General features: G+C 40.2%; 1 protein-coding gene across 1 annotated transcript; it reads left to right on the top strand.

The window, feature by feature from the left end:
• The first annotated feature begins 3,357 nt into the window (after nucleotides 1-3,357).
• On the top strand, nucleotides 3,358-8,887 carry LOC134460455 (SLAM family member 8-like). The gene is made up of 5 exons (XM_063212845.1): nucleotides 3,358-3,440; nucleotides 5,566-5,853; nucleotides 7,103-7,339; nucleotides 7,431-7,477; nucleotides 8,879-8,887. The coding sequence occupies exons 1-5, from the start codon at nucleotides 3,392-3,394 to the stop codon at nucleotides 8,885-8,887; spliced, it is 630 nt and encodes a 209-aa protein (XP_063068915.1). The 5' UTR covers nucleotides 3,358-3,391.
• Nucleotides 8,888-11,525: the final 2,638 nt, after the last annotated feature.

The raw sequence follows: 11,525 nt of genomic DNA, 5'->3' as shown, positions 1-11,525 counted from the left end.
CAAAATGTAGTCATCTAGTGCTAGAGCTACTTTGGCCCTAGCAGCCAAAATATTTATATCTGACTATCTCAAAGAAGCTGTGGCGGCTTGAAGACTGATACCATTGAGGGGAGGGTCAAGCCAAAATCAACAGTCCCTGTATGCCATATGGCCAACCCAGCCATGCCTGCGGATAGTGACAGGTGCCCATTGGAAATGCCACAAATGCTATAGTCTGCATTCCAGTTTTGAGAAAGAATTAGTCAATGATCAGTGTTATCACATGTATTGTACAGCTATAGTCTACATTCCAGTATTGAATAAAATGAATGAATTATCAGTTATTATATGTACTGTACAGCTATAGTCTGCATCCAGTGTTGGAAAGAAATAATTAATTATCAGTTCTAATAGGCCTATTTATTGTTCAGCAACATAGCCTACATATACCTTCAGCGTTTGCCGACCTGCACTGAGAAGTCATAGAACAGTGTCACATGTTAATTCCAACTATTCCCTCACTCCAGTCATTCTGTACAACACATGCACTTTTCACTCTTTTTGCATGTTGTCAGTCCTTGTTATTTATGTGTGCCCCCTTAGTTTTCTGTCATGCCTAAGTGAATCTAAGTTAATCAAATGAATGAGTGACTGACTAAATGTCTCCGCATTCCAACATAAAGTGAATGGTTTGCTCACTATCAGTTCAGTAAAAGTGGTTTGCTGTTGTTAACCGATAGTATATTTCACCCATGGCAGTTATGTCTAAATGCAGATATCCATACATTCCTCAGTCGTCAGTGGCAGGTATGGAGGGATAGGAACACAGAAGAAGGGGGGCATTTTATTAGGACAAGGGGTTTCAAGACGTCTCCCAGTGGACTGTTTACAGGTGAGCATTCATGTTTTATTAGTGCAGGGGTGGAGAACCTAGTATGTCTCGAGGGTCGTTTAGGGCCCTTGAGGCCGTTTTATCTGGCCCCCGATATGATTTTAATGTTATGCAACTCCACATATATGAAATATTTTGTAAAGGAATCTTAGAAAATACATTTCTATACCATTAAGTTATATTCGGGGGACCTAGAGAAGGTGGGGTCTATTTTAAAGGTGGCTGCCTTCAATATAAACCTAAAGTGCTGGGGGAAATCCTGGTTTGTGTTCATAGCGCGGCCCTCTGAGGACTTTTAAGACCCTTGGAGGAATTTGAAGTGGTCCCTTGAAAGAAGAAGGTTCCACACCCCTGTGTTAGTGTCTGTCTCTCTCCATGGCATGTCTGACTGTGTCAGAAGGAACATTTCAGTAATTGATGCGTCAAAATGTTGTTTTAAATAACTTTGCTTTTTTCCCCATCATTGTTACCCTGACAATGTGATAGCTTTGAGCTTTGCAACTTTCTTTAAAATACTGTAGAGTTTTATGGAAGATGGTTCTGTGTACTTTGACCTTTCATTTTCTTTTTACTGGTATCAACAGTTCAGGTGCATTGTCATAAATGTAAAGTAAGTACGCTGTACCTTGTCAACAAACAATGATTTGAATGTTTTATTGAATAGTTTTGCATGTGCCGTCTCTGCAACAACACAGCTGCTGTAGGTGCCTATTGGCGCTTGTCAGTAACCACTGGAGTGAGCAAAGAAAGGAAAAGGGTATGAGTCTCTTATCATGAAAATTATATTGTGAAATTTGTTCTATGCAAAAAGCCTCAGCTTTTCCAACAAATTAAAAACTGCCATGAAAAGATAAAAGAACACTATTTGAGGCACTGCTTACTAAAGTTAAAAAGCCTACATCTATTAGCACTAATACATACAATGTTAATGCCTGCATAAGTAACTAAGCCATGCACTAAGCAAACGCTAACGCTACATGCCTTACAAGTTACTTATTTAGGGACATTGTATGTATTAGTGCTAATAGATGTATCCCTAAAATAAAGTGTCACCAAAAGCCTTTATTAAATACTGGCTACATGCCTACGTGTTTCGACCCATTGTCTTAATCAGGGCATCAAATTAAAAACTGCATTTTGAAAGAAGTTTCCAATGTGAAAGAAAATTTAGTCTTCAAAAAACTTTTTTCCCCAAAACACAAGCCTGAAAAGGGGGAGTCGTCTTATATTCAGGATCATCTTATATTCGGGCCAATACGGTAATTCACCAGCCTTGAGTTTACAGTATTTTTACATATTTGATTTTACATGATGAGATATACAATCACTGACTTAAACACAGTACAGTTTCATTCCCTACATGTGAGATATAGGGTATATGGATGGAGTTTAACAATCTATTCATGGATGTCGTATGGTTATGGATGATACAGATCAAAGCTGAGTAATACAACCAGGAATAAAACACACCCCACATGAAAAAAAATGATGACGGTATTAATGGATAGACTCTATGAACAGAAAGGTGGATGCACTGTAATTGACCAACTGTATGAATAGGCCTTTATGTGACACAGATAGCATGGGGAAATGGCTCCACCTGGTGGGGAATGTGAATCTTTACTAACCACTGCTAATTTGATGCCACTCTTTATTTTTAATAATCAACTGATAATCTTGTATAAGAAACCTACAAGACACTTTCTACCATTTGGCTGGTTGATGTTGTTTATTAGCCTCTGTGTACAATGCAGCCCAGTTTGTGTGCTTGCCCTTCATGCATGTATGTGTGTTTTTTAAGTTTATTATTGTCACTGTATACATTCATCAGTATAAATACAGTATTGCACACTCCCATAACAGTCCCGGTATTTGCAATGAATGCATGAAGCCTTTTTTGTCAAAATTTTGAGCAACCCCATAATAATCCAATTACTATATTTTTATATTTTGGTGCTAGTTAGAGACCTGAAGGCAAAAGTTAAAACTCATTATAGGAGTGATGTTTGTCACAGTCATATTGAGAGTGGCTTCCTGTGGTCAACCTCACACCTCTGTTTAGTTCCGGGCCTTGGTTTCAGTTTGACTGGTGCTGCATGACAAAGTTGCCATGGCTTTCAGGTATGCATTTCGTCAGTGGCCTCAAATGGATATTGAAGGACATCTTGTTTAAAAAATGACTAGAATAACTAAACCACTGTGTACAGGTAGGTGAAATATGGTCATATCGATTATCTTTAATAGAATGTGCGATATTCTTCAACATCACGTTCTTGTGGTTTCTCTGTGAAAGCTATTAAGACTGTCGACCTACAGGAGATGTTCTTTAAGCCTTTTTTTAGAAAAGAAGAACCATCTAAAGCATTTCATCACTCAGCAAATATAAATGTGACTTGTGAAAATAGCTCAGCACAAGAAGATTAATTAACTGTTATGAGGGACTTGGTCAAATCTGTTTTTATATGTTGATTTCATGGCAGTTTTCCTGGTCTCGTGAACCTGAGCTTGGAAAGTGTCACGATGACTTTGTTCATCCCTCTCATACTGGTCATCTCAGCCATCTCTTCAGGTAAAATGGCAATGATTCCTTATTTCTTAAATTCAAAGATGTGTGCATTGCACGGCTTAGACTGCAGTTGGAAGTATGGAAACATGTTCTAATATAGGCCTAGTGGTAATCTACAGGCTACAAAATACAATGAGAGATACTGCATTAGTTTGCCAACTTCAAAGTTGTACTAGCATATAAAATGTTGTCATAATGAGTCACATAGGCTACATACTTTATAGTCTTTGTAGTAACTCTAAATGGGACACCCTTTAGATCATTGTGAACGTTTCCTGCTCTGTTTTAGCAATACTGTTATGTTTCCAAAGCCATTTCAGTGGTTCATCAACTTATTACATTATAGTCATAGGTAAACCTTCCGGTTAAGGGCCTCAAGCTTGTAGCCTTAAGGTTGCAGGTTCAATTCTCAACACTGCCAGTTGGGTGGGGAGAGTGAATAACCAGCGCTCTCTCCCATCTTCCTCCATAACTGAGGTACCCTGAGCATGGTAATGTACCACTGCACTGCTCCCTTGGGCCACCAAGACAGTTGGGCTGCCCCATTGCACGGGTGAGGCATGAATGCCATTTTGTTGTGTTCACTCTGCAGGAGAGTGCTATGTTATGATGACAGTGGTGTGTACAGCACAGAACATTTGTGGGTGTGACTATACCCTGTATAATGGAGTTAAATGAACCAAGATGCATTAGGAAGGCCAAAAAGACCTTGAAAGATCCTAGCCACCCAAATCATGAACCACAGTATTTGAGCTATTACCATCTGGAAAACGGTATAGAAAATTGAACGTTTGCAGCACCAGACTTCAAAGCAGTTTCTTCCACCAGGCGATTAGACAGTTGAACACATGTTGAAGACAGCCAGGCCACTGTATTCTCCCTTTTTAGATGCGTCCTAGCATCTCTAGGGTATATCTGTCCATCCATCCATCTGTCTGTCTGTGGGTCGGTCTGAAACGCTTTCTTTCAATTGTAATTCCCTTCTGTGTCTACAAGGCGGCAGTGCACAGATGGACGCATCTTTGTCCGCCTGTCGTACTTGTTTTCTTTACTTTTACTCACATTCACACACTCTCTCTTTCTCACCTTATACACCTATAATGAGATGTAGCAAATATACAGTATCTTGAATTTTTAATCTTGAATCAATGGAAGTTTCCTACAGAATCTGTCACTTTAACAGGTAGAACGATGCTTCTGAATTTGCTATCCTGTCATCTCCCACGCCTTTCCAGGGGTTAGCAAAGATCTTATCTGATTGCTTTGTGGGATTTGCTGGGTCTTTCCTGGTTGGACAAAGGAGATGCTCTGTGTTTGGCTGCCTGCTGATGAGTTCGCAGTGGTTCTCCTCACCTCCCCTGTGCTCCGCCAACCTCAGCACTTGGTTGTCCACCATCTGAGCCATCCCTGTGATAGTGGCACTCTGCATGATGCTAGGATGTGTTGTAGGCCTGCTTTCTCCTTTTCACACAGAGGGCATTTGTCCCATCTCCCGAACCATTAGTGAATGCGGGGTCTGTTGTAAAGGTGGCCACCTGCATTGCAATATAGGCCTAAAGTGCAGGGAGAAATCCGGGTTTGTGTTCATGGTACGTACGGCCCTTGGAGGACTTTATACAATTTGAAGTGGCCCCTCAAATGAAAAGGGTTCTTCATCTATGGGTTAAGGAAATAGCTCTATTGCTCTCTATGAGAGAGGTACTCGTAGGGTGGCCAAAGGTGAAAGCTACCCAGTGTTGTTTTAATGCGAGGAGCTGTTTGTGTTGCCTAACATATTAACATTACATTATATTACTTAATTGACACTTTCTCCATAGAGGCAGTTGGTTTTAGGCGTCAACTATAGTTGTATAACCTAGGTTAACACAAACCCAAGTAGACTACAATTCTTTCCCCTTTTGTTTATGTGGAGGTTTTATATTTGCCCCAAGGTGGCCTAACATTAGCACCCTGTGATGTGCGGACACAATTAACTCAAATACCCATTTCTCCTCAGCCCAAGGTGTTACATATAAGAAGACCGGCCAATCCATTGAGTTGCTCGCAGAAAAGAAACCTGAAATAAAACTGAGCACCAAGTATTTATTTTTTCGTATAATAATTTACTCCACTACCCATTTCTCCTCAGCTCAAACTGTTACAAAGAAGAAGATGGGCGACTTTGTTGTGTTGGAACCAGGCAATAAACCTGACACACTCAATTCAATCGTCTGGAAGCATGGAGAGGATAGAGCGGCAGAGTGGTATGAAGGAGACCCTGACGTATCCTACTACAGGATATTTAATGGAGGTTCGGTGCTAAATAGGAGCACCTGTTCCCTCACCATTAATAACTTGGACAAACGTTTTAATGGGGCATACACAGCTGAGATTAATGGCCTGAATCCTACGAAAAGTGAGAAATTAGAAGTCCTTGGTAAGTTCATCTTTGTAACATTTGTTCTGCACACTGTGTGCAGCACATATTATTAATAGTAAAGAAGAGATACTTCATCCTTGCTAGAGGAAATGGCGGTGTTCATTCACATCATACATCTAGTGATATGGACGCACAACGGTGTGTCAAAGCCGGTAGACCTACAACTGCTTGTCACATGGGCAGTAAGCTCTCGTTTACCAGAGATGGGATTGATGGCTCTTTGATGGGATCCGGATCATAGTGCCTTGTTCGTTTCGAAGAGCTGTTCAAAAAACTGGCTCCTTCGCCTTTGGCTCTTTTTTGAATTAGGCTATTTATTCAGTGTTTAAAATTTAATATTTTGACTCCACCTCTTCATTTTTTCAACAGCAACTGATTATCCTCCTGCTTCTAAATGTTTCTGCCCCTCTTTAAAGGAACAGACCACCCTTTTTTGATTTTCACATATTTGCAGTATTTCCCAGTATTATTCATGAATGTGCGTATCATTTTCTTCTCAGTGTTTTCAGTATTTAGATTCATAAGATCAGAATTATTAGCATAGCTTAGCATAAACACTGGAAGTAACTGGTATCTTTTAGCATCAAGCCACAAGTGATCACTGGACGGAATTAAATTGCTGTTTTACACTCTGGTGAATTTCACATTCCTTTTAAAGTGGTTTATAAATACATTTGATGATGTTTTATTTTGTACCATAGACTTGCATTACTATGCCTAATTTGGCTTTACTGTTAAATGAGGCAATGCAAACACATGGACTAAAATGATGAATTCATGAATAATGGTTGGAGATACTGCAAATATGTGAAAATCAAAAAAGGGTGGTCTGTTCCTTTAAGGCAGACAATTGTGTTTTTTCCCAAATTAAAATCAAGGGCACGTGCTCAAAATGAACAAAAAAGCGGTTGAGTGGCTCCCCCAGCTGTGACGCGGTTCCCATTGTTCACTTCTGGGTGCCGTTCAAAAGGATCGTCTTTTTCGCGAACGTCACAACACTACCGTTCACAGAACAATTATGTAAATCTTGTAATGTTAGCAATCCAGTGAGCTGGGAGGAGGGAAATCAAGATTCACCAATCACAGACTCTCACTAACAATGTGGGCGAAACTGATCTACAACTTCACAATGGTCTCCAGTCTCCAATACAATATATTTCAGATTACTCATGTTTGTTTGTTTCTTAATGTATGATGGACTGTGAATGATGTGTATGATGGACTGTGAACCCTATTTCTCAACTAGATCCTGTTTCAACTGTGACTATTTCCCTGGACCGTGACTGTGATGATGATGAATCAGACAACTGCACCTTAACCTGTAAAGGAACAGGTGATGGCCCTTTGAAGTATAAATGGACCCCGAGTCTGTCGAGTGCCAGTGTGGTGATGGTGCCAAAGGGAGAAAAAGACACTGAATACGCATGTGAGGTCAGCAATCCTGTGAGCTCACAGGAGGGAAAATATACTATGCGAGTGAAAGGTAAGAAATAGGAGTACACTACATATGTTCAAGTGTAGTATATGGTTTTAGTCTTGTTTTTAAGTAAGTAGCCCTTTTGTTCACCCTGTAGGTTCCCAAGACCCAGGTCCTGTTGCTGCTGCTATTCTTGTGCCGCTGGTAGGCCTAGGCCTACTTATTGCAGCAGCTATCTGTGCTTTTTTGTGGTGTAAGATGAAAGGTGGGCATTCTGTAAACTCTCATAAGCTTTCACAGAAATGTAGGCCTATGTATGAAGAAATGTACAAAGATGATTTGTATTATCTATGTGTTAGCTAACAGTCATATTGAGACTATGGTGTGCTTAGTGGGAATGCTGTCACCCTGACTGAATAATAGATGCAATATAGATGCTCATTAAAATAATACATGCTCATGATTTCTACAGGGTTTTCACTTAAATATTGTCAGCATTCCAAAACAAATATTCTATGCACGACTAAGTTAGACGCACGCACCCACGCATGGTGTCCCATTATTCGGGAATAACGGACACCTGCTCAGGCAATCAGAAGACGTTCTTTGTGTTCACCGGGTGATAATTGAATTTTGTAAACATCCTTTTGCAATTTATAGATGCAGCTCGAAATGAAATGCTTAATATTGTTTATAAATCTTTCCAGGTGGACAAATCATGGTTACCAGTGATCATTCTCCTAGTGGAGAGGGTAAGAGGCCAACTGATTCACTAACGTGATCAAACCCTAGCTAGCCCTATTTAAATTGCATACTGTACGCAGCAGAGAAACACGCATCAGACAGTAAAAACTGCTTCAGTGTTTTTATGATAATTATACAGAATACAATACATATGAATCATAATGTGTGCCTACCATTTAAGTCTGATACAGTATTTTGACTTTGCTTTCAGGGAAAATAACAAACATTTATGCAGGAGGTAAGGCTACGACTAAGTCTCTGCTACAAATATGTTTCATAGATTGTTGTTTCTTGAAATCTTTTAATTTTAATTTATATATTTTTGTGTTGTACAGTTGTCAACTTTTGAATGGCAGTGTAGTCTACTTTTAAGAGAGGTATCCTAATCCTGTCTGAAGTAAGGCCTTAAAGTGATACCGCACAATTACTTTAAATAAACTAATTTTCCACCTCCCATTGTTTTATCTTTGTCCTGTAGCCTACTTACAGCCGTTCCCTGAGCCATGCAAATCTTACCTCAAAGCTAGTACAGTATATAATGGAATCGTATGATGGCAGCCAGCTGGTACCATAGGATTCATGATAATTGCTAGCTGGAATTTGAATTAGCATCACCAGAATATGAGAATGGCCGGAAGGACAGGAGAAACTTACAACTCACTTATTTAGCTCAAGGGGAGGTGTACAATTAGCTTATTTCCAGAAGTGATGCAGTACAAGTAGGCTAAAACTGGATTTAAATGTGGTCTTGACCCATCAAATTATGTTTGCCTAAATACCACGGCTACGGTATGTGCTCTTGCTAAATTTTGTCTCTGGTCATGGCACACCACACTGCACCTGTGTCATGCCATCCTGCAGTTTTTGTAGTAGAAGGGTTATTAACCCATTGATGCCTGATGTTGCGTTGCGCAACATTGGCCCTGGCGCCTGGAGTTGCATTACGCAACATCCATGCTCATGAGATTTGAGACAACTTTATTAAAATGTCTGTTTGTTTGAGATGAATGAACACATTCTAATGAAAGATGAGGGTCTTAGCGTTTAAATGCAACTTAAGTGCATATTTATATGTGCTTCAGAAGCTGATATATTTAGGTTTTTATAGGCTGAGGGCTGTAACGCCGCATTATGTAATAACGGTGCAATATGTAATAATGTAACAAATTATTACATAATGTGGTGACAATTGCCGCATTGTGTAATAATTTACGCATTTCGTAATACATTTCTTGAACGCATTTCGTAATAACGTTTTTCTCATCTTGTAATAAATTATTACAAAATGCGAAATTTATTACGGAATGCGGCCGCAACTTTTTTTTTTGATGGAAATGTAATAACATGGTGCATTATGTAATAATCTATATAGATATGTTTTTTCTGCACTTGGATTCAGTAGGCACCGCACACACATAGTCTCAGTGACATGGTAGTCTCTCTCTCATTCTTCTCAGTTCTCAAACTGCTCGAGAGTCGTGAATGATGCGGTTAAAACCGTTAAGAAATCATTTCACAAGTTGTTGCGTGCAACGAGACTTTCTGCTACATTACACCAATTTACAGCGAGATTAAATAGGCCAGGTCTAAACACTTCACGAGGTGGTGAAAACTTGTCTTGCACGTGGGTCTGTCTCAGGGCGCGGATCTCGTAAGCGCAGGAGAAACCTGTGCAGTTGTGGTCCTCGGTGCGAGTGGGCTATCCACTACTACACAGTAACCACATAATGATGAGAGAGAGAGAGAGAGAGAGAGAGAGAGAGAGAGAGAGAGAGAGAGAGAGAGAGAGAGAGAGAGAGAGAGAGGGTGTGTGTGTGTGTCCGCTGACGCACGGAGACAAACCTGGCCCATATTGATCTTTAAGGGTAACGTTTAGGTGAAATTTATAACTAAATATATACTGGATGTTGTCAGGAGAGGTGTTTTGAAACATATATGTGAAATTCACAGTCTATAACAAAGCCAAACTGCAATTTTGTTTATGAAAATGTAGGCCTATCATTTTACAGCTACTTCTGAAGTATTGGGCTCCTCGCTGGCAGAGCCTCTATGACGTAGATAGAGGGAGTCCAACTAAAGTTCTGGCTCAGCTCTCGCTTGTGGATGTAGGCTTACCAACCATTTTGGTTGTAGTAGAGAGGCTGGGAAAAGTGGACAGTTATATTGTATGTGGGCTATTGAAAATGGTCTATTACTGTGTTTGTGCATTGTGTATTAAAAAAGACAGATCAGCGGGTCTATCGGTTTATCTAGAATATGAAACTGTTCTGGGTCTCCGCGCTGTCTGTGGCCATGCGTAATTTGCGATTATAAACAGGGGGCGATATCTAGGCCTATCTCTCCTTTGCTTTCACATGAGAGATGCATTTCATAGGCAAATCTAAAACAGTCTCAAAGTAGACCATTACATAGGCTACTTAGAAATAGCGACTACTTTAATATTTTTTCCCAAAAACGGCATTTGCCGTGGAGTAGGCCTATATGCCTGCCGCCTACATGGACTTGCGTCCTCTGTCCATGGTGCTGAAACCTAACAAAAAGACTAAACTATATAATAGGCTATGGTTGAAGGCCCTACCCTTTGCCGACAATGATGAGAAATAATATGGTCACTCACTGTGAGTGGCATGGCGTCAAACGTTTCCTACTCGGTGCAAAACAATAACTCATAGCACCCGAGAAAAATGCCATGTTGTAAAAATGGCATATAGCCTATTTTCAATTTCAGTTCACTGCTCAGTAGGCCTATTACATGAAACTTCAATTAAGCTCATCCACATGCACGTCACAAAACAATAAACCAGGTGGCGGCACTTTCGATTATATTCCCTTCAAAAATGTCCGCATGTCACAAAAAACAGTTATTTGCATTGTCCGTAATTATACCAAACTAAAAAAGTATTCCCGTAGGCTAGAAGAAATCAAGTCTTCAGCTGCTATAATCCTCGTTACAAAACTGAAACAAAAATGCCAGCACAAATATTACCTAGGCTATATAGCCTACCTATTTTTGCATTGTGAGCTGTCCACGTGTGTGGTGCTAGGGGCGAAATGTGCACTGGCAGCACTCGTCGTTGAGTTTGGGAGATGTCTTTAGTGGGAGTAGGCCTATTTGAATGTGTAAAACACGTTGGACATGCTGGACATTTTCAGTAGGCTATGCTTGGGGAAGTAGATCGATTATTATTTGCATGCGTCTTGCATCAGCATGCCAACGTTAGGCTATTTGCCAAACTAACGTTGACGTGGTCCTGACATTTTGCTGAATAGCATAATATCTCTACAAAATGAATTGAATTGAAGTCTCCCAACATGTCTTGCCAATCCATGAGGATACGGAAAATCTAGCACACCACACGCGGAGAAAGCGTTCCTTTGATAGAGAGGATACCTGCGTCTTTGTAAAGTGCTGCGCGCACGTTTGATTGCCGGTTTTACAAATTACGGGGATAAACATGCCAGGTCCAAATTACTAACAGGAAAAGAGGGACGATGACAAAGGGGATGA

The sequence above is a fragment of the Engraulis encrasicolus genome, chromosome 13, assembly GCF_034702125.1.
Source record: "Engraulis encrasicolus isolate BLACKSEA-1 chromosome 13, IST_EnEncr_1.0, whole genome shotgun sequence".
NCBI lineage: Eukaryota > Metazoa > Chordata > Actinopteri > Clupeiformes > Engraulidae > Engraulis > Engraulis encrasicolus.
Note: the sequence above shows the minus strand (reverse complement) of the source record. Positions and strands in the feature narration are given on the sequence as shown.